Genomic DNA, 23,278 nt, shown 5'->3' with positions numbered 1-23,278 from the left:
CCAGTAGAGGTACTCATGTATAGAGTGTATTAACAAGTGTGTGTGTGTGTGTGTGTGTGTGTGTGTGTGTGTGTGTGTGTGTGTGTGTGCAAACTTAAAAAAAAAAAAATGAGTGACAAGAGAAAGAAATTACGACCTTTATTCAGTCTTATTAATACTGGACATGCAAACACACACACACACACACTCACACACACACACACAGAGACATGCTCCAGTCATTATACTCACGACTAAATCCTCTTCCTCCTCCTCCTCCTCCTCCTCCTTCCCCCACCTTCTCTTCCTCCTCCTCCCCATTCCCCATAACCCTTGCCTCTCCCTCCATCCCAACCACCCATTACGTGTCTTCCCCATTACATCATCGCCAGTTGAGTCCTGAGGGGAGCTTCACCATGGTATTGTGTGTGTGTGTGTGTGTGTGTGTGTGTGTGTGTGTGTGTGTTAAGGTTATCGTTACTAGTCTATAAACATTACTGCTATCACCACCATTTCCTCTCACCACCACCGTCTCTACTGCTACTACTACTACTACTACTACTACTACTGCTACTACTACTACTACTACTATCACCATTTTCTCATCCCTATCACTATCACTTCCTACAACTATCATTTTCCTTTTCCTCCACCACCACCATCACTACCACCACTTCTACTGCTACCACTACTACTACTACTACTGCTTCTGTGCTGCACTATCTTGCTGCGTCCCTAAAAAAATTCTTAAGGCACTTGTGAGAATGCATTGATTATTATTATTATTTTTTTTTTTTGTATAGGCCTTACTTAAGTTTTATTATTTATATTTACGTTCACACTTAAGCTTGCGATCGTTATACGCACCATTCATTCTGACACGACAAAAAAAAAAAAAGATAAAATAAAATCAATAAAATAATAGTAATTCTCTCTTCAAATAAACTGTGCTGAACATCTTGATACCCTTAACAATGCATTTCCGATTCAAATTACTTCACGCCATTAATATTCACTGAGAAAGCACATTCCACGCGGATCCGGTTAACATACAGCACCAGCACTTTACTCAGAATTTCACTGCAACCGTCAGTCTCTTCTTAATGGTATCGTGACAGACAGCTCACTCATTCTGGCCCCCTCTGTCTAGCTTGTCTGTCAATCCCTGTCTTCTGCACCTCATAATTTACAACGTGATGTTTGAGTGTCCTCCACCAAGATTCATTTTCCAATATCTCGATTATACAGTTCACTTTCCCATAACTCTCAGCTAAGTGAACATTCCAGGAACTTTGGTGAATGTAATTAGGAACGAGGAGGCGGCGTTGCTTATGTTGTACTGTCAGTCCGTCTTGTGGTGCTGGTGACCCGTGCTTCCCTTGTGTACTGATTCACGGACGGTCACTTGGGTATAGTCTTTTGTAATCACCGCTTGCTCTCCTGCTCGTGATGACTCGCCGCGTCTTGTTCTTCATAGTCGCGCCTCGCTTCCTGTAATCTTGATACCTGTTTCTCGTGTTTAGCATCTTCCCCCACTCCTTCCTTCTATTCCCAACTCTCTTCTATTTCTCCATTCTCCATTTATTTTTCGTATTCCTCCTTCTTGTTTCATCTCTTGGTGTTTCTTGGATTGCTTCATCACCACCACCATCACCACTGCTACAGAGAGAAAACAAACGTAGAACAAACAGCAGCAGATGTATGGGTCCCTAGGAGGCTGTCAGTCACGCGTTAAGCTACCACGCCCACACTCCCTCGATTCTTGGCAGTCTTAACGAGATAATTAGGTCGTTTAGATAGTTTCTCTTACCACCTCTCCCCTTTCTCTCTCTCTCTCTCTCTCTCTCTCTCTCTCTCTCTCTCTCTCTCTCTCTCTCTCTCTCTCCTGATGGTGTTTGTTTCTCCTTTATGTTCCTTTGTGTTGATTGTAATGGATACATCCAACGAGGGATTGGGTTATGAATATATGAGTACTGTTCGTGACTCACATACACGCACACACACACACACACACACACACACACACACACACACACACACACACACACTCTCTCTCTCTCTCTCTCTCTCTCTCTCTCTCTCTCATTTTACTAATATTTATGGCCATGAGGTTATGTTTTCATGTACTTTAGTTTACCTTACCTAACTAACTTAACTTGACCTGACCTGACCTGACCCAAATACAGCTATAGGGGAACTTTTCTTTATTTGATTCCATTAAACAAACAAAAGACGGACAGACAGACAGACAGACGGACGGACAAGGTAACCCATAACATGAAACTGTGTGTGTGTGTGTGTGTGAGTGTGTGTGTGTGTGTGTTAACAATACCAGCTACTAAGTTAACGTGTCCTTTGCATATCTGACAGCACGGAAGCCTCTGTTTGCCTGTTTGTATGTCTGTCTGTCCGTCTGTATGTATGTATGTATGTATGTATGTATTTCATGAAAGGGCATCCACCACTCAGGGTAACGGTTCCCAAATGCCACATCCAAAGTCCTTCGTCAGGATGCACCGCCTCTCTCCTAACAGACTAAGGAAAACTAGACACGAAAAACACACAATGTATGTCATGAAAGGAAATATGTTTGCTACGTGTCCGGGTGTATGCTTGTATGACGTGTAACAAGTGTGTGTATGTGTGTGTGTGTGTGTGTGTGTGTGTGTGTGTGTGTGTGTGTGTGTGTGTGTGTGTGTGTGTGTGTGTGTGCGTGTGCCACATCATACAGTCTACCGTATAATAAACCAAGTGTGTGTGTGCGTATGTGTGTGCATGTGTGAGTGTGTTTGCTACCTAATAACTGTGGCCTGACCAACACACACACACACACACACACACACACACACACACACTCTGAGGTACCAGCGGGGGGTCTCAATTTCACGGGTACAATAAAAGGATTTGTTTATCTCAGAACTCAAGGTTATAACATTTACTGCCTGTATGCGAGGAGGGGGGTGAGGGGTATGGGCTAGGGATCAGCGTTCAGGAGAGAGAGAGAGAGAGAGAGAGAGAGAGAGAGAGAGAGAGAGAGAGAGAGAGAGAGAGAGAGAGAGAGAGAGAGAGAGCACCTACTTCGTAATATCCTGTTGCTATTGTTGCTTCTATTATTGTTTTATCTTGTAGTTATCATTCTACTATTATTAACTAAATGCTATAACTGATTAAAAAAAATAGAAAATTAAGAAAAAATAAGACTCCAATTAAAAGTACATTGAAAATTGATATTCTTGATTGCCATATCCTTGTGTGTGTGTGTGTGTGTGTGTGTGTGTGTGTGTGTGTGTGTACAGGAAGCACGTCCCGCGGAATGAAAGTGAATACAGGTGGTGGTGGTGGTGGTGGTGGTGGTGGCTCTCTATAACACTTGTCGCAGGTTCAAGCATCACCACGTATTCCAGTCATCATCATCACCATCATCATCACCATCATTACTTTTTTCTCCTCCTCCTCCTCCTCCTCCTCTTGTTCATGGTTGTGTGAATAGTTGAGCAAGGCATGTTATTCCCGTTTCAAGCTTTCAAGGAGATTAATTAAAGGATTATGAAGTGTAATCTGTTCATTTAACTATTGGTTTAGCAGGAGTTTCACACTAACAGCAGGTTTTAGCGGAAGTTGTTACGGACAATGAAACCTTGACATACTTCACAGCAATTTTAGTTTGTTTAGTTTAGTTAGTTTAGTTAGTTGGTTGATTTAGTTAGTTAAGTTTTAGTGGATGCTGTTATTGTTGCCAAGGATGTTTTCGTGATTCTAGTGATAGTTAAGTCAATAATTTACACCATTAACCCTTTCAGTGCGACGTGTAATAAACATTAGCACTTTTTAATACATGGAATCTTTATAAATATCTACAAAAAAAAAGATAACCAAGCTTAACCCATCTAATTAGCTTCATTTGTATAATTGCTCTACTTGACGTGAGAAAATGTCCTAATAACAGCATATACTGGTAATTCACATCACTACATGCGTCAATTCAAACTGACTGTCAATGTTATTTGGGTCACGTAAGGTGGAGGCCCCACTCTTGAATCTTCCGCTCTGTAGCCTTGGCGTGGTGAACAGGCGGCTGTATTCTAATGATAGCACATGTGTATCCTGAGGAGGTGGAGTGACCGAACTTTGAAATACTTCTCCGCTAGACCTCCACTACTTTCTAAAGGCTCTAATTGAAGCTGCACAGATTTTTAAAGGTGTTTTGTAGTTCTAGTGGCAGATTAACATAATATCTACATTAATAACAAAAACACTCTTAAAAACTCGGCTAGTCATCTCTGTAGGCTCTCAAAATAGTCGTGGAGAGGAAGCAAAGCGTTTTTAAGGATATTTTACGGTTTTAGTGACTTATTAACAAGATTTCTACAATACTGGCGGGAGAAGCACTCTTGAGAACCCGTCCAATCATCTCGTGGCCTTTGAAAATAGTCGTGGTGAGGAGGCAAAGCGATTTTAAGGATATTTTACGGTTCTAGTGACTTATTAACAAGATTTCTACAATGCTAACGGGAGAAGTACTCTTGAGAACCCGGTCAGTCTCTGTGGCCTTTGAAAATAGCCGTGGTGGGAAAGCAAAGCGGTTCTAAGGGCGGCATCGTACATGTAGGTCAAGGCACTTCTCCCGTGGTCTGATGTGACAGTGGAGCCTTCATTATTAATTACTTTGAGATCGTCAATAAGGAATTTACTTTTTCCAATGTTTTTTTTTTTTGAAATTTTGATTATAAACGTGCTTTGATGAATACTGAACCATATTTTTGTGTTATGATACCCAAGTGAAAGCTGTACAGTATTAGTACAATGTATATTTTTTTTCTTTTGGCTGTGTACTCTTGAAATTTGATTGTAAAGGTGTTTTTACTGCTAATTGGCATGTTTTCCTTCATTATTAATTACTTTGAGATTATCTACTTCTTCAGCAACTTCCAAACATTACACCGGCTGGAAACTGCAAAATGTATTCTCTTTAATCCCCCTTCTTTCTTGTGTATTTAAGATTTCATGCATTACCTGTGATTGTTGTGGTTGTGGTGTGATTGTTGTGGTTGTGGTGTGATTGTTGTGGTTGTGGTGTGAATTGTTGTGGTGTGATTGTTGTGGTTGTGGTGTGATTGTTGTGGTTGTGGTGTGATTGTTGTGGTTGTGGTGTGATTGTTGTGGTTGTGGTGTGAATTGTTGTGGTGTGATTGTTGTGGTTGTGGTGTGAATTGTTGTGGTTGTGGTGTGATTGTTGTGGTTGTGGTGTGAATTGTTGTGGTTGTGGTGTGAATTGTTGTGGTTGTGGTGTGAATTGTTGTGGTTGTGGTGTGAATTGTTGTGGTTGTGGTGTGATTGTTATGGTTATGGTGTTAATTGTTACATATAGCGCTGAAGCAGTAAATAAATAATGAACGATAATTTTTCTTTTAGTAGGCTAGCGAAAGGCGAGTGAGACATATACAGCATCAACACAGGATTGATTTTTTTCTTATGCCTTTTTTAAAATTTGGGTTGTATAGACGTTTTAATGAGTCATAAACCAAACATACATTTTTTTCTTTTATATATAAGTAAACAGTCCATTCATCTTGGGTTGTAAGTGATCCGTACGCTTTTGTTTCAGTGAGTACGTTCGGCAAGTTATGAATCACACCTCGGTACCATTCATCCAGCAGTCGGTTAATAAAATCTAAAACAGTATTACCACACAAAAAGAAAACAAAACAAAACAAAAGACTTTCTTGACACACATTTTTTTGGACTGTCAAGATTTCCCAAGCGGCGAGACAGTGTGTTTGCAGTACGCTTATCTCATCTACACTCCATTAGCTCGGCAATAAAACTTACGCATATCACCACAAAATATCACTTTTCTTTCTTTATATACCTTTATGAATATCAAGATTATGAACCTTTCTGGCTATAGAGGAACTAATAAGTCATATATATTTTTTTTTTAGCACCACAAAATCTTCGTTAATTTGCCAGTGACTGATGGGAGCTTATTTCATAGGGTCTAGGGAGCATAGGAGAGCAGCGGTACCATCATCAACATTCCCAGGGGCAGCAATCACGGTAGAACAAAAACAAAGAGTTAAACCTCGATAAAGTTAGATCCCGAAAAGAGATGGGAAGGAATGGGTTCTCAAATGGAGTGGTGGATGAACGGAATAGACTCAGTAATTAGGTTGTGTCATGTCATTAGGGAGCTTTGAAAGATGATAGGTGGAGATAGGTAGGCATGTTTCATACAGGGACTGCCACGTGTAGGCATGATGGCTTTTTGCATCAACCCTTATTTTCTTATGTTTCTTAGTTCGTATTAGACAAATTTATGGACGATGGTGATAGGTGGCCATAGTCAGGCAAGCTTAATATAGGAACTACCACGTGTAGGCCTAATGCTTATTACAGGTTCGCTCATTGGTGATGTTCTTACGATTCCACAACATGCTACCTTGCTGTGCCTTAGGAGACAAAATTCAGACAAACCCACACGTGTTATCGTGAACAGTGAGGGTGAGTCGAGCGAGCGTAAACTGTAGTGTGGATAACCCGGCCAGAGAGGAGAAAAAAAGTATAAAAACCCAATACATTAATAATATAGTGATGTTTCCTCTTCACTAACACGTGGTTCAGGCAGTGAGAGGAGGCGGCCCTTAGCTCCATGACGCTTGGCAAGGCTTCCCACGCTGGCATTCACGTTGGGCAGGGTCGGGCTGTCAGACTGAGTTTGTGGCGTTTCACCTCCACTACTTTCAATACGCTGTAGTGGAAGTTCCTGGGGGCTTTCAAGGAGGTTTCTTGATTGTAGTGATGGTTTAGCAAGGGTTCTGTTCCTTTAACGTGATTTAGTGTAAGTTTCTGGAGTCTTCAAGGGTGTTTTCATGATTTTAGTGATAGTCTAACAATGATTTTGCAATACTGACGAAGAACGCCAATTAAATCTGATCCAGTTACAACAAAAACACCACTGCAAACTCGAGTACTGAGAAGACGCTCATGAAAACGTGACTAATCAGCAAAACACCAGTGGAAACCAGACATCTCTGACTCCGGAAAAGAGAGAGAAAAAAAAAAAAAATAGAACAAAACATGAGGGGAGAGGAACACAGTGCTTGCAGGAACGAGCTACCATCGATTATGAGTGTGTGTCTGTGTGTCTGTGTGTACCAGTCAGGCCTGTTTAGCCAAGAACACGTGCCTTGTCTTACCTTGCTACCTTAACCTTGCCTTCACCTGCCTTGTCACACTATACCTAGCCCTCCTCCTCTACCCTTGTCCTCGCTTGCCTTAAATTACCTTACCGTGCCTCACACTGCCTTACCTTCTCCTCCTCCTCCTACACCCTAGTCCTCCCTCCCTCCCCTTATTGTGCCTTAACCTGCCTTGCCTTGTCTTCACCCTTGCCCTGTGCCTTGAGTCGCTTTTTCATATCCGCAGTAAGGTATGGTGCTTATCTTATCGTCCTCAACCCCTGTGTACTCCTGTGTATCCCTCCAATTTTTTTCTTTTATCTGTTCTTATAAATCTATAACTACTTCTGGTGTTGTTGGTGCTTCTGCTGCTGCTGCTGCTTCATTGCAATATACATGGTCTCATATTTCATTTTTTATTTATTTATTTATTTTTATTTTACGGTATTATCATCTCAACATGTTCTTATTCATTGTTCTATGTTTTCTTTCCTTCCTTCTTTCGTGTTTCATCTCTAACTGTTTCTTGGGTTACTACTATTACTACTACTACTACTACTACTACTACTACTACTACTACTACTACTACTACTGTCGGTCAGAAGTGCTGGCAGTATCGTGTATTCATCTTATTCTTTCTTTCTCTCCTCTTTATTATGCTCTTTTTCCTCTTATCTTGTGTTATCTGTTTTTTTCTTTTTCTCTCTCTCTTTCTGATATGTATATACTTCTTGCCCTCCTGTGTGTGTGTGTGTGTGTGTGTGTGTGTGTGTGTGTGTGTGTGTAATAAGAACACACACCTGCGTTACTGACATCACACCTGTGACAGATGCAACATTTATTATTATTATGTTATTGGTTGTACTGTAGTATTATGGACTTAGTGGTGGTGGGGGGGTGGTGGTGGTGGTGGTGGTGGTGATGGTGGTGGTGGTGCTTGTGAAAATGAGATAGTGGAGGTGATATTGGAGGAGGAGGAGGAGGACGAGGAGGACGAGGAGAAAGTGATAGTGAATAAGGTAATGGTTGTAATGGTGGTGGTGTGGTGGTGGTGGTGGTGGTGGTGTGGTAGAGATTGGTGGTGAAAGGATGTCTTCAGTTTCTCTGTTCACTGTGGTCCTCTCATGTATTGATCTCTCTCTCTCTCTCTCTCTCTCTCTCTCTCTCTCTCTCTCTCTCTCTCTCTCTCTCTCTCTCTCTCTCTCTCTCTCTCTCTCTCTCTCTCCTAAGCAGCGTATACTGATGCAACTGTTGGCACTTGGCGGAGAAAGAGAGAGAGAGAGAGAGAGAGAGAGAGAGAGAGAGAGAGAGAGAGAGAGAGAGAGAGAGAGAGAGAGAGAGAGAGAGAGAGAGAGAGAAACTGCAAAGAAAGAAAAGATATAGATTAGATTTGGTCGTATTTATTATTATTAATATTATTATTATTATTATTATTATTATTATTATTATTATTATTATTATTTGTCTTCCAATAGTTTCAACAAAGATAGGAGATTAGATTTGGCAACATGGATTTTATCAATCAATAAGCCATTTTACCACTTCAGTGTGAAAAACCATCATTTACCATTACTGTTATCATTGCTGTGTAGTGAATGATTAATAAACGTGTCTCTATATTTACCTGCATCTTTATAGCGATCATTTCAACGCGAGATGTAGTAATAGTGAATATTTATGTATATATATTGGTGCTTGTGCTGCTAATTACTGTTATTACCCGTAGTTTGTTGAATTGACTCTCTTTGCCTTCAGTGTAACCATTTTAAAAGTCATTTCATCATGAGCTACTTCTACAAGGAGTATTTATGTATGTAAGTGCTATTCAATATCCCTATCTGTTACTAAATAATGATTCACTATGTTAACCTTCACTATGATCAGTCTAGAGGTCATTTTAATGGAGGGTGTAGTTAAAGTGAGTATTTAGTATGTGCCGTGTGTCATTCTCCATTGTTCTCCATTGTTACCACGTCTGATTGTTTACCGTGTGTTACTCGACGCAGTGCGGGCGGAGTACGGGGACGGATGGCGCTGCAGCTGGTGATGGTGGCGATGGTGGTGCTGCTGCTGACATCACTGGCACTCTTCACCCTCGATATCTCCCCGTCCTTCAGTAAGAGAGAGAGAGAGAGAGAGAGAGAGAGAGAGAGAGAGAGAGAGAGAGAGAGAGAGAGAGAGAGAGAGAGAGAGAGAGAGAGAGTAGCTTTTATCTTCAATATTCTTAACGGTTTGCCTTCTCTGCTATAAATGATAATGCTATAACAAATTAGTAGATTAAGAACAAAAGCTACTGAGACAGCCACACGACTTATGTTCAGAGAGAGAGAGAGAGAGAGAGAGAGAGAGAGAGAGAGAGAGAGAGAGAGAGAGAGAGAGAGAGAGAAGCTTTTCTTTCTGCTATTTTTAACAGTTTGCTTCCCCTGCTGTAGATATTAATGCTATAACAAGGGTGCACTAACAGCAACAACAGCAGCAGCAGCAGAAGCCACACACCAATGTTATGGTTATGCTCACTAAGGCAGTTATTGAAGAAGTATGGGTTCTCTAATGTATCACGCTTTCATAATTTTCACCCCTACTGAATTTAATCCTAACCTAACCTAACCTAACCTAACCTAACCTAACCTAACCTAACCTAACCTAACCTAACCTAACCTAACTTAATCTAACCTAGCTTAACCTAACCTAACCTAATCTAACCTAACCTAACCTAATCTAACCTAACTTAACCTAACTTAACCTAACTTAACCTAACCTAACCTAACCTAACCTAACCTAACCTAACCTAACCTAGCTTAACCTAACCTAACCTAATCTAACCTAACCTAACCTAATCTAACCTAACTTAACCTAACTTAACCTAACTTAACCTAACCTAACCTAACCTAACCTAACCTAACCTAACCTAACCTAACCTAACCTAACCTAACTTAACTTAATCTAACCTAGCTTAACCTAACTTAACCTAATCTAACCTAACCTAACCTAATCTAACCTAACTTAACCTAACTTAACCTAACTTAACCTAACCTAACCTAACCTAACTTAACCTAACCTAATATCGGCCTGAACTTGAATCTAACCAAATTTATCCTGATTTTGGTTATTTTTATCCTAATGTGTCTAACTTAACTTAACCTAACGTAGTCTAACATTGTCTAATATTACCTAAACTAATTTAACGTATCCTATCCTCACCTGATCTCACCTAACCTAATTTAATCCAACTTAATCCTAATTTAATCCAACCTATCCTAACCTAACCTAACCTAACCTAACCTAACTTATCTAACTTAGCCAAATTTAGAGAGCTCATATCTCGTTAATAATAATAATAATAATAATAATAATAATAATAATAATAATAATAATAATGGTAGTCATAGTATTTGTAATGGTAGCGATGATGATTGTGATGGATAATGATGATGATGATAGTAATTCTGGTGTGATTCTTTGATCCCTTTTTTTTTTTCTTGTTACGGTTTCTTCTTCTTCTTCTTCTTCTTCTTCTTCTTCTTCTTCTTCTTCTTCTTCTTCTTCTTCTTCTTCTTCTTCTTCTTCTTTTATCATCATCATCATTATTATTATTATTATTATTATTATTATTATTATTATTATTATTATTATTATTATTATTATTATTATTATTATTACTACTACTACTACTACTACTACTACTACTACTACTGCTACTACTACTACTACTATCATCATCACCACCACCACAATCACCACTACCACAATCACCACCACCACCACCACCACCATTGCTACCCTAACCAGTCACAGTATTAGCAGTAGTAGGGAATGCTCTCAGCCCGTTACTCGCTCACCTGCCTCACCTCAACACTTGCAGCGAAGGTGTTAATGAAGATGGAAGACTTGGAGGGAGCCATGAAGGACAGACTCAGTGTGGACGGTGAGTGTGTGTGTGTGTGTGTGTGTGTGTGTGTGTGTGTGTGTGTGTGTGTGTGTGTTTCACCGATGTTTTTAATGTATGATATTGGATGTTTCGTGTGTGTGTGTGTGTGTGTGTGTGTGTGTGTGTGTGTGTGTGTGTGTGTATGTGTGTCCGTGGATACCTCCAGTTTACTCCGGTACGTGAACGGAAAAAAAAGTAAGAAAAAAAGGTTTCATTTATTTATTCATTTATCGATCTTTATTTATTTGTTTTTTTCATATATTTTCGCTCGGCTTCTACCTATCCTGATTTGTGAACGAGGTAAGCTGCACTGCATGGCTCTTGACAAAATGATAAATAAATGAATGAACAGTCTTAAGTTTATGGAAGATAATTTACAAAAAGTCTTTAAAAATAACCTATAAACAGTCGAAGTTCTCTTAACCCTTTCACTGCGACTCAAGCAATTAGCAGGGCCAGAAGCAAAGCCTTCATGAGCATCAATAAGAAAGTTAGTGATGAAAAAGAGTACATTTTGCAATTTCTTCGCAGTTGAAAGATTGGATGTGGGTGTAGAACAAGTAAAGATGTTTCAGAGTGACTGGTAATTAGGGAAAGGTGTACAAAGTGGCAAAGGGTTAAGAAGAAAAATAAAAAAAAATAAAAAGATGAAAAAACAGTTTAGAGTTGCTATTCATTCATGCATAGTTTAATATTCTGGACTAATTGACTAACCAACCAATTAACTGACTGACTGCCTAACTATCTGATGCTTGTCTGTGTGGCAATAATAACTGCATGCGCTGCCAAAACATTTACCATTCAACTTTCCATCAATATATCTCAGTATGTATGTACGTATGAATGTATGTAATTCTCTTTTGTATGTTTTGAAATATGTAGAGGTATGTTTCTTGTATTTACGTATTCTCTCTCTCTCTCTCTCTCTCTCTCTCTCTCTCTCTCTCTCTCTCTCTCTCTCTCTCTCTCTCTCTCTCTCTCTCTCTTGCTCTTTGCTCTAATTCTTGCTGTTATTCTCGTTTTCTATTTTTTCTTCTTTCTTTTGTCTATCTATCTTTCTTTATTAATTTTTTCTTTTCTTCTTTCTTTCGTGTTGTTGTTGTTGTTGCTGTTGTTGCTGTAGTAGTAGTAGTAGTAGTAGTAGTAGTTGCTGTTGTTGTTGTTTTCCTCCTCCTCCTCCTCCTTTATCAAACACTCTGATTCCACCCTATATTAAGTTCAGTGCATGGTGTTCGACTCTTGACCAGCAGGGGCACAGGAAACGCAGGTAACAGTGCAGGTGTTTATTCACAGAAGGTGTGAACAGAAGGCTGGAGGTAGGTGATCTCTCGGCGCCAGGCCGCGCACTTCCACTTAACACTTATGACTGAAGCCTAGCTCGTTCACTCATACACGTATTCATGCCTCACACAAGTCTCGCTCATTCACTCGTTCACACAACTAGCTAACAACCACACACCTCCCCCGAGACATAAGGAAGATTCCTTATCTTTGTTATGGCTACCGTAACACATGAAACAAAGTTACAATGATTGAAGTACAGAAAACACGGTACATATACACAAAACAAACACAGCGTACAATGAACACGTACGACTAATCGTAGGTGCTACGGTGCCACCGCACCTGCAGTCGTCTCGGCTCCCTACGCTGTCGGCTGCTTCGACGCTCTGGTTGCTCTCGGCCACGGTGTACCCCGTTACCCTGATGCTCCGGGCTGCCGGGATGGTGGTGTTCCTCGTGACCCTGATGCTGAAGCGCTGCACCGCCATGAGCGGTGTGCTGCTCGACAGGAAGGGGAGCAAGAGGTCTGTGTGGGCGTAGGTGTCTTCTATTACGCCACATCACGCGACCGCTGCCCATCTTGATGAGGTAGTCTCTCCTTCGCCCAACAGCCACGATGACACCCAGGCGATCCCAGAGGCCTGTCGTGTGATCTTGAACGTCGACGTGGCCACCGAGGTGCAGGAGAGGAAGAGTACGGGCGGACGCGTCGTGGCGAAGTTTCGCTTTCTTCCTCAGTCGCTCTGCCTTGGCGTCGCACTCATCAGCAGCGCGCTGCCACTGCTGAGCGTATGAGCGATGATGAGCCGGGACACAGGACCTCATAGGATGACCGAAGAGGACTTGTGCTGGTGATCGCCCTTCCGCCCTCGGAGTGTTGCGCAGTTCCAGCAACCCGCGAGCGAACGCATCCTCGTCCAGGTGTCCCTGCTGTGTGGTCGTGAGGATCAGCTTCTTCACGGACTTGACCGCTGCCTCGGCGTGACCATTGGAGCGTGGATAATGAGGTGAAGATACACGATGCTCCACCCCCCATCGAGCCAGGAAGCGCCGTACCGATGAAGAAGTGAACTGCGGTCCACCGTCAGTCCTCAGGAGAACAGGCACGCCCGTGTCGGCGAACACACCCCGAAGGACACGAACGAGCTGATCAGCCGATGCTGGACGTGAGCATGCAGACACGTGAGGCCACCCAGACAAGCGATCTACATACACGAGGTATGTACGGCCTGCTGCGTGGAAGTAGTCTGCAGAAACTGACTCAAACACCCTGCTGGGTGTGTCCGTGTCCTGCCAGAGAGGTTCGTTGGCTTGGCTTGGTAGGAGTGGACGGCATAGTGAGCATCCAGAAACGACGTTCTCAACGTCTCTGTCCATACCAGGCCAGTACACCGTTTGTCGGGCCCGTCGCTTGGTGCGCTCCATCCCCTGATGACTGTCATGGAGTCGCTCTAGTGTTTCTCGGCGGAGGCTGTGAGGAATAAGAAGCCTCGGCCCGTAAACCACCAGGTCGTCGTCTACGGCCAGCAGACTGCGCACCGGCCAGTACGTACGCAAGCGGTGATCGAGGTCGTGGCAATGATCAGGGAAGCCCTCGATGATGACGTTCTTGAGCAAGCAGTACTCCCCGTCTCTTGCTGCTGCGGCACGTACCATTTCCACAGTCTGATCCTGGAGTGGTGCTAAGCGGACGCCGTCCTCATTGGTGGCAGATAACGCTGAGATGACCGCTGAGTGGAGAGGGTCGAGGTCACCAGAAGTAGCAGCATCCTCTTCCTCCACTGGGTCCTGTACTGGAGCACGTGAGAGGGCGTCGGGCACACAGTGTGTCGATCCCTTTTGCCAGCTTGCTGTGAAAGAATACTGAGCAAGCTTCTCCCTCATGCGCTGCAGCCGCAGGTTCTCTATTTCTCCCAACAACTTGCTATTGAGGAGAGGTATCAGCGGGCGGTGGTCGAGCACTAGATCGAAGTGAGGGAGTCCTTTCAGGTAGGTGCCACATTTCCTGACTGCCCAGACGATTGCAGCCATTTCCAACTCTATTACTGCATAGCGGCTCTCTGTGTCTGTAACAAATCTTGACCCGCATTGCACCATCTTCCACTGGTCACTGTGCTTCTGCAGGAGAACGAATCCAAATCCGTGCATCCTTGAGGCGTCAGTCTGTAGCATCGTTGGTAATGATGGGTCGAAGTATGCCAAGACAGGTGGGCTGACGAGACACTGTTTCACCTTCTCAAACGCCTCTTCATGGTTAGGAGACCAGCACCAACTGTTCTTCGGGCGTAAGAGATCTCTGAGGGGTTGTGCAGCTGCAGCCACAGCAGGAGAAAAGCTTCCAAGCTGGTTTGTAAGACCCATGAATGATCGTAAGTCGGTGATGTGCTGTGGTCGTGGGAAGTCAGAGATTGCCTTAACTTTCTTTGAGTCTGTCGTGTAGCCTTGTCCAGAAACAGAGTAACCACAGTAATCTACCACTCTTTCCGCGAATGTAAACTTCTGTGGGTTGAGAGTGATGCCGTGCTGGTCACACCGCCGCACAATCTGAATGACATGGGCTAAGTGCGCACTGTAGGTGGAGTCATAGGCCAGGATGTCGTCCACGATCTTGATGGTGTTAGGTATGTCGCCGAGAGCTTGGTCTCCTCGACGGTTATACTCGTCTCCAGACGAGACGAGACCCATAACCGCTCGCCGAAACTTGTACCGACCCCAAGGTGTTATGAAGCAGGTTAAATCCTGGTCTTCTTCTCTAATGGGGACTTGAAAATACCCCATCTTGGCATCAAGAGTGGTGAACCAAACTGCTCCGGTCCCGATCGAGGCGATGGCGTCATGAGGTGAGCGCACTGGATACACGGGCCTCTTCACGTAACGGTTGAGTCGTGTCAGGTCAACACACAGCCTTACACCAGATGTCTTTTTTGGGACAGGCACGATGGGGTGGCACCATGCCGTAGGGTAGTCCACACTCTCGATGATTCCCTTGTTAAGCAGCTCTTCCAACTGGCTCTTAATTTCTTCACGCCAATTGTAAGGGATTGTACGAGATGCTGTTACGGCGAAGGGTCGAGCGTCGTCTGTCAACTCGATGGCCATGGATCCACCAGCCATTGCACGTAAACCTTCCTTTGCTTCGAAGACGCTGGGAAAGGCCTTGATCACAGCAGCAGCGTGCCCCGCACGCTGCTGTGGCGTTGGGTCGTAGGAATGAGGCCAGCTGATCACTTCTGTGGGCGTAGATAGAGGTGGCTGCGAGGCGGTCGGGTACTTGATGGAGCTGTTGCCGGTGCGCTGTTCTTCCCTGCGTAGCGGTCGGATTTGAGCCGGAAAATCTTCGGGGAGGATTCCGAGAGCGATGGAATCGTACCAGCTAAGCAGCGCCCCCTTCACCTCCTTCACCACGCTCACAACAGTCTCAGCTTCCCTGTCGCCCAGTTGCAAGTGCGACGAGAAAGTTCCTACACAGGTGAGGGGGTGATTACCGGCAGCATAAAGTCCATCACCATCAGCGGGCGCCAAGCTGGAGGGCGGGATTCCAAGGAGTGTTGCCGTGTCGAGGCCAATAACGGTCGTTTCGGCCCCAGAGTCAGGAGTCCACGTAATCTTGTCTCTTCCAGCGGGATGTGTGGCGGTAATGAGCACCTGGGGCGCAGGTCGTGCCGTCACCGTCTTTGTGTATACGCCTGATAAGAGCTGGTATACACTGGCACTGGCTCCCCGCCTCGGGCCTGCACCGCGATGAGGAGAGACAGTTGAGGAACTCCTCGAAGCTCCTCGTCGTTTCCTCACTGTCTGCTGACATACACTCGCAAAATGCCCTCTTTTCCCGCAGTTACGACACACTTTATCTATTGCCTGGCATCCCCTTTTGTCACTGCGACAATCTTTGCCACAACGATAACAGCCCGTGGGGCTTGAGCCCCCGAAACTGCCCTTCCTGTAGTTCGAGACAGCGTTCACACCATGGCTCGAAGAGTGAGAGCCGCCCCTTAGTACTGCACTACACTGGTTAGCGCTCTCTGATGCTCTGCAAATATCTATGGCGTTTTCAAGGGTGAGTTTCTTGTTTTCCAGCATGCGTTTCAGAGCCACTTCGTCTCGTGTCCCAACGACAATTCTGTCACGCAGCTGATGGTTTATGCACTGGTCGCAAAAGTCACAGAAATTGGCGATTTCCTTTACAGCACATAAAAAGTCGTCAAAACCTTCTTGCGTTTCTTGCACGCGGGAGTAGAAGTCTCTTCTATCCATGATGATGTTGCGCTGGCTTCGCAGGTACTCACACATTGCATCGAGGATGGTTCTTAACTCCGCGTCTCTCGGTAAGCTTATCCCGTAGCGAAGTGTACGGGTCCACTCGTCGTCTAGGACAGCAGCGAGTGCCGCCCTCTGCTCAGCCAGGGAGAGACAGTCTATCCTGGCGAGGGTTACGTATCCTTCAAACTTATGGCGCCACGTGTCGAACTCACGTAAAGATGCTGACGCCGTTAAGTGAGGAATGATGGTGGCGGACGTCGGGAACCTCGCGCCCTGGGTAGACGTGCTGCGGGCTGTGGTTTCGCCTTCATTGCTCGCCGTGGTGCGACTGGGAGCTTGTGTCCCCACTCTCTCCAGCAGCTGGGTTAAACGCTCCTCGCGAGCCTGACTCTGCTCCGACTGTCGCGCTAGCAGGGCAGCCAGCGCCTCCAACTGCTTCTCCATTCTGCGCCGTACCCACTGCAGCCTTGTCCTGATCCTACTCACTGCGCCATGTTCGACTCTTGACCAGCAGGGGCACAGGAAACGCAGGTAACAGTGCAGGTGTTTATTCACAGAAGGTGTGAACAGAAGGCTGGAGGTAGGTGATCTCTCGGCGCCAGGCCGCGCACTTCCACTTAACACTTATGACTGAAGCCTAGCTCGTTCACTCATACACGTATTCATGCCTCACACAAGTCTCGCTCATTCACTCGTTCACACAACTAGCTAACAACCACACACATGGAAACGAAAGAAAAGAAGAAGAAAAAAAAAAAACTGCTCGCTTGTACCCGTTTCCTTGTGTGTGTGTGTGTGTGTGTGTGTGTGTGTGTGTGTTTACATTCTCTACTCTTTTAAATATCTTTGTTTTTTTTCTTTCTCTCTTTCTAATTACTTGTTTCATTCTTTTCCATGTTCTTGTTTTTTTGTTTTTCTTTTCTTCTATTTGTCTCCGTATACATTTATCTATCTATCTATCTATCTATCTATCTGTTTTTGCGTATCCATCTATCATTCCTTCTCTTTCTTCTTCTTAAGTGTGCATACTATGTGTACAATTATCTGTCTATTCATCCATTTATCTATCTATCTATCAATCAATCTATCTATCAATCTATCTATCTATCTATCTATCAATCTATAATTACTCATCTTATTCTTGCGAGTGTGTGTGTGTGTGTGTGTGTGTGTGCGTGTAAATCCTTCTTTATGCATGTGCTTGTGCGTGTGTCGTGTGTTCTTGCATGTGCGTGCGTGAGTGTGTGTCATTTCCTACATCACCCATGTTATTGTTGCGTGCATTGCTGCCTCCGTTCATGTGCTTGATTCTCCCCCCAGTGGTGTCGACGCGTCACTCCGCCGTGGATGATGTTGTGGTGTCCCTGGAGCAAATCATGAAGGCACCTGTCTCTCTTAACCAAGACGACAGCAGGTTGATACAGGTGTGTGCAGGTGGTGGTGGTGGTGGTGGTGGTGGTTAGGTTTGGATGTGTTTGGGGGGATGGTTTGGGGGGGTGGGTAATTGTGTGTGTGTGTGTGTGTGTGTGTGTTCTTCCGGTTTCTTTGTTTATGAATCTCTGTTTATTCTACGTCTCTGTGTGTGTGTCTCTTTATCTGCTTTGTTATTTATGTGTGTGTGTGTGTGTGTGTGTGTGTGTGTGTGTGTGTGTGTGTGGTAGGAAAAAAGTATATTCCCTTGTATTTTTATGTATTGCCATTCAATCTATCATCACACTACTTCGTTACTCTCACTTACCAGCCATCAAGTCAGTCAGTCAGGCAGCACGCAAGCCAGTCACTTAATCAATCAGTCAATCAAACACTCTACTAACTTGTCAGCTTCCAATTAACAGGAGCATCAGAGGACACACACAAGTGAACCTCTCATTGCTGTCTTAAAGGATAACTGGTGCGGTTTGTGATGTGGTAAAATATGTTAATGAATACTTTACAGAAGATGGTTAACGATTTCTCTCTCTCTCTCTCTCTCTCTCTCTCTCTCTCTCTCTCTCTCTCTCTCTCTCTCTCTCTCTCTCTCTCTCTCTCTCTCTCTCTCTCTCACAGAGGATACGGGCCAAATACCTCCTTCCTCCCTCCACCCAGCCCTACTCCCTCTCCTCATCCAACTCTGATCCTTCAATGGGACAGAGTAAGCAGATCAGACTCATCCTGGGAGACAAGGTACGTGAGAGAGAGAGAGAGAGAGAGAGAGAGAGAGAGAGAGAGAGAGAGAGAGAGAGAGAGAGAGAGAGAGAGAGAGAGAGAGAGTGTGTGTGTGTGTGTGTGTGTGTGTCGGTCTGTTGATTCTTTCTTTGTCTCTGCCCATGTTTGTTTATTTTATTTGTTTGTATTTTGTATTTTTTTCTCTCTCTCTTCTTTGTTATTTGCGAAGGTGACACAGAGGTTGCGTTTGAGGGGAGTGTGTGTGTGTGTGTGTGTGTGTGTGTGTGTGTGTGTGTGTGTGTGTTGTGGCCTCGAAGACTAGCGATGAGAACAATTTTTCTTTATTTTTTTTCTGAATGCGGCCTTTTTCAACAAGTTACACGGATTTTTTAGGCTGTTTTATGGTTCTAGTGACAGATCAACAGGAACTCTACATTACCAACACGAGAAACACTGCAGGCTAACCATCTCTGTGGCCTTGCAAAATAACCACGGTGAGAGAACGAAGCATTTCTGAATACATCGCTTCTCTGTTCAGGTAAAGGAGGGCGGGTTCTTCGTGGAGTGTGGTGCCCTGGACGGTGAGACGCGCTCCAACACACTCGTCTTTGAAAAGGAGTACGGGTGGCGCGGGGTTCTCATCGAAGGCGACCCTAAGAACTTCGAGCTGGTGAGGAGGAAGAACCGAAGGGCGTGGGCTGTGAATGGCTGCCTCAGTACTTCTCCGTATCCCAACGTGGTGAGTCAGCCAGCCCTTGTGTTCCTGCCTTTAACCCTCAAAGCAACGTGACGCACAGGAGAGGAAATCAAGACGGAAGATTAATTTTATTTTCCTTCGCTGCAGAAATATTGGCGAGAGCTTAACATAGAAAATAGTCCAGGAAGTTAGAGATGAGGTAGCTTCAAATTGCGTGTTTTCCTATTTCTTGTGGTGCTTTGAGAAGGGTCCTGTCTCTTTATGAAGGAGAAGTGTGGATGGTTGATGCTACACGGGAACTGCTATGAGCCAAGCTAGCGAGATCTGCGAGGGGAGACAGGGAAGAGGGGAGATAGTGAGGGTGGAGAGACGATAGGAGAGGATGGGTGTCTGTGAGAGGGAAGTCATGAGGGGAATAGTTAATGTAAATGATAAAGCATAAGAGAGGGATGAGGGGAGAGCATAATGGAGATAGCAATAGACAGATTAGTGCTGTATGAGAGAGAGAGAGAGTAGTAGTAGTAGTAGTAGTAGTAGTAGTAATAGTGGTAGTAGTAGTAGTATTTCAATTTATTTTGGTCTTATCACATCTCTCCCTATTCCAACCCCTGTATTCTCTCTCTCTCTCTCTCTCTCTCTCTCTCTCTCTCTCTCTCTCTCTCTCTCTCTCTCTCTCTCTCTCTCTCTCTCTCTCCAGCCGTACAGTTTTGTGCGCTGCCTGCGTCTCGGAGTAGTTATTTCCCCGCCCCTCTGTCACACCGCGCTCCCTCACACCTGCACGGGGCGCGGCACAATGAATACACCTGTACAAAGTCTGCCTGTGATCATTGGCAATCTCACCTGTGCTTCTCTTCACTTCACACACTTTCATTATTATTATTATTATTATTATTATTATTATTATTATTATTAAGGGAATCATTCTGGGTTTGGATGTTGTCATTTGTGTCCCTCGAAGAAATCTAAAAAAAAGTAAAGTAAATAGATAAAATAAAAGTTGATAAAAAACTGAAAATGAATAAAAACATGATCATTTTCTTTGGGTGAATTTCTCTCTCTCTCTCTCTCTCTCTCTCTCTCTCTCTCTCTCTCTCTCTCTCTCTCTCTCTCTCTCTCTCTCTCTCTCTCTCTCTCTCTTTCTCTCTTTCTCTAGTCAATTTATTTCTGCCTCTTTTCTGTCTCCCGCTTTTTTTTTTTTTTACTTCAGTTTAGTTCATATCTGCGTCTCTCTCTCTCTCTCTCTCTCTCTCTCTCTCTCTCTCTCTCTCTCTCTCTCTCTCTCTCTCTCTCTCTCTCTCTCTCTCTCTCTCTCTTTTATGCGTGTGCGTGTGTGTGTGCGTGCGTGAACGTGCACGGGAGCCAGCATAATATCCATGAACACTGCATACGAAACTTGGCGCCGTGCCTTCGTGAAAGCATCAGTTGAGCAACAAATCATCTTCCTATGACGCCTCACACCTGTTTTCTATTGTGTCTCTCCCTCGCAACACCTGCACGGGGCGCTGTGTGATAGAGACACATGCAGAAAATATTTACCTGACCTGCGTTACACTTTTATTCCACATACCTGCGCCTCACCTGAGCTCCGTCGACACCTGTTTTTTTTATTTATTTAATTTTTTTTTTATTTTATTTATTTTTTTTCTATGTAGGAGCGGTACTAGTCATGGGCAACAAAATTCCTCGCCCTTCCTATGACGCTTTACAACTGTTTTCTATGGTGTCTCTCCCTCGCAACACCTGCACGGGGCGCTGTGTGATAGAGACACGTGCAGAAAATATTTACCTGACCTTTCATTCCACACATCTGCGCCTCACCTGAGCTCCGTCTACACCTGTTTTTTTTTTTTTTATGTAGGAGCGGTACCAGTCAAAGGCAACAATATTATAATACAAAAAAAAAATAAATAAATAGATAAAAATGAAAGGCCCATTGCGTAAAATCGGTCGTCAAAGATTAAAGGATAAATATTTTGAAACCTCCCTCTCGAGAACTTAAGTCATAGAAAGGAAAAGATACGGAGGCAGGCAGGGAATTCCAGAGTTTGCCAGAGAGAGGGATGATTGAGTGAGAATACTGGACAGAATAGGACTGAGAGAAAGAAAAGTCGTGTGCACTGAGGACGCGGGAGGAGAGGAGGCATGCAGTTAGTGGAGGGTAAGTTAGGTTATGTTGAGAAGATATATTCTCAAACTAACCTTTCTTAACCTAACCTAACCTAACCTAACCTATTCTCAAACTAACCTAACCTAACCTAACCTTTCTTAACCTAACCTAACCTAACCAAATCTTCAGTGTACATTCTTAACCTAACCTAACCAAACCTTCCTTCACAGTGTACATTCTTAACCTAACCAAACCAAACCTTCCTTCATTCTACATTCTTGACCTAACCTCACCTCACGTTCCTTCTCCTCACCAGGTAATGTTCAAGCAGAGTTTCAACGTGGGTAAGATTAGCAATTTGGAGACTGGCCAGAACAAGACAGGGTATGCCGAGGTGCAGTGCTTGCCTCTCTACTCCATCCTGCTGGCTCTCAACACAACCACGGTGGACTACTTCAGTTTGGATGTGGAGGGCGCCGAGATGCGGGTGCTCAAGACGATACCGTGGGACAAAGTGAACATAAAAGTAAGCTAGGTTAACTTTGGTTTTGGTGAGTGTGTTTTTTTGTTTGTGGGTTTCGTATTTGTTTGTTTGTTTGTTTGTCTGTTTTAGGCTCAGGTTAGGTCACGGTTAGGTTTAGTTGAGTGAGGTTGTTATGTGTTTGTGTTTGTGTGTCTCATCCTTATCCTGCCACGTGCAAGGGTGATTGTGTAATAAACGGAGGATGTGAACAGATAGCACAGTGAAACACAATGATCAACACTTTTACCCCCACCACATTCACTCCCCAATTCATCCACCAGCTCCTCCTTACACACACTCCTTCACTCTCCACTTCTCCACCTGTCACCAAAGCGAAATTCCCAAGCAGCGTCTTATCAGTTCTCCTTTTACTGTCTTCAGCCTTTCTCTCACCCCCGCTATGTTGCATCTCTTGCTGTTTACTATCGCTATTTTCACACTAGCTGTTCTTCTGATCTTGCCAACTTCATGCCTCCCCTCCTCCCGTGGCCTCGCTGCACAAGACTTTCTCTCACCCCTGTTCTGTCCACCTCTTTAATGCAAGAGTTACCCAGTATTCTCAGTCTCTCATCCCTTTCACTTGTAAACTCTGAAACTCCTTGCCTGCTTCTGTATTTCCCCCTTCCTATGACTTGAACTCTGTCAGGAGGGATGTTTCAAGACGGTTCTCTAATTGAAGATCATTCTTTTGGTTCTACTTTTAAAAGGGATAGACGCCTTCAGTGGCCCTTTTTTTTTTTTTCTTTTTGTAGCACTTTGCCAGAGCCCTTCTTAAATAGAAAAGTAATAGTAGTAGTGAGAACATAAGAACGTAAGAAATTAATTGAAGCTGTAGGAAGCTGTCAGGCATACACGTGGTAGTCCCTGTAGTAGTAGCAGTAGAAGCAGTAGTAGTAGCAGCAGTAGTAGTAGCAGTAGTAATAGTAGTAGTAGTGGTATTAATAGTAGTAATAGTAGTAGCTCTTATCACCTACAAACTAAATTCCCAAACAGCAAAACAAACACTCCCCAGTCAACACACTCGCACCTCACAACCTGCTCCTCTGTGACACCTGTGAATAGTTCTCTGAGCCGTTTTCCCTTGCAGACGCTGTCGGTGGAGTTCATTCACGGCGGGGAGGGAAAGGACGCCCTCAGGAGGTACATGGAGGGCCGGGGCTACCGTGTCTTCTCCGAG

General features: G+C 44.1%; 1 protein-coding gene across 4 annotated transcripts in view; it reads left to right on the top strand.

The window, feature by feature from the left end:
- LOC135091356 (uncharacterized) overlaps window positions 1-23,278 on the top strand; it is a 31,048-nt gene that overhangs the window by 6,000 nt on the left and 1,770 nt on the right. For 2 of the 4 annotated variants that reach the window (XM_063988922.1, XM_063988923.1), the window contains exons 2-8: window positions 9,164-9,273; window positions 11,020-11,082; window positions 17,950-18,053; window positions 18,676-18,792; window positions 19,313-19,513; window positions 21,895-22,104; window positions 23,189-23,278. The exon at window positions 23,189-23,278 is cut by the window's right edge and continues 1,770 nt beyond it. In XM_063988922.1, the coding sequence (XP_063844992.1) occupies window positions 9,164-9,273; window positions 11,020-11,082; window positions 17,950-18,053; window positions 18,676-18,792; window positions 19,313-19,513; window positions 21,895-22,104; window positions 23,189-23,278 (895 nt within the window). The remainder of the gene's footprint in view (window positions 1-9,163; window positions 9,274-11,019; window positions 11,083-17,949; window positions 18,054-18,675; window positions 18,793-19,312; window positions 19,514-21,894; window positions 22,105-23,188) is intronic. The other 2 variants (XM_063988924.1, XM_063988925.1) reach the window with 1 other exon arrangement.

Source organism: Scylla paramamosain, chromosome 37 (genome assembly GCF_035594125.1).
Source record: "Scylla paramamosain isolate STU-SP2022 chromosome 37, ASM3559412v1, whole genome shotgun sequence".
NCBI lineage: Eukaryota > Metazoa > Arthropoda > Malacostraca > Decapoda > Portunidae > Scylla > Scylla paramamosain.
This window is presented reverse-complemented; position numbering and strand designations above follow the sequence as displayed.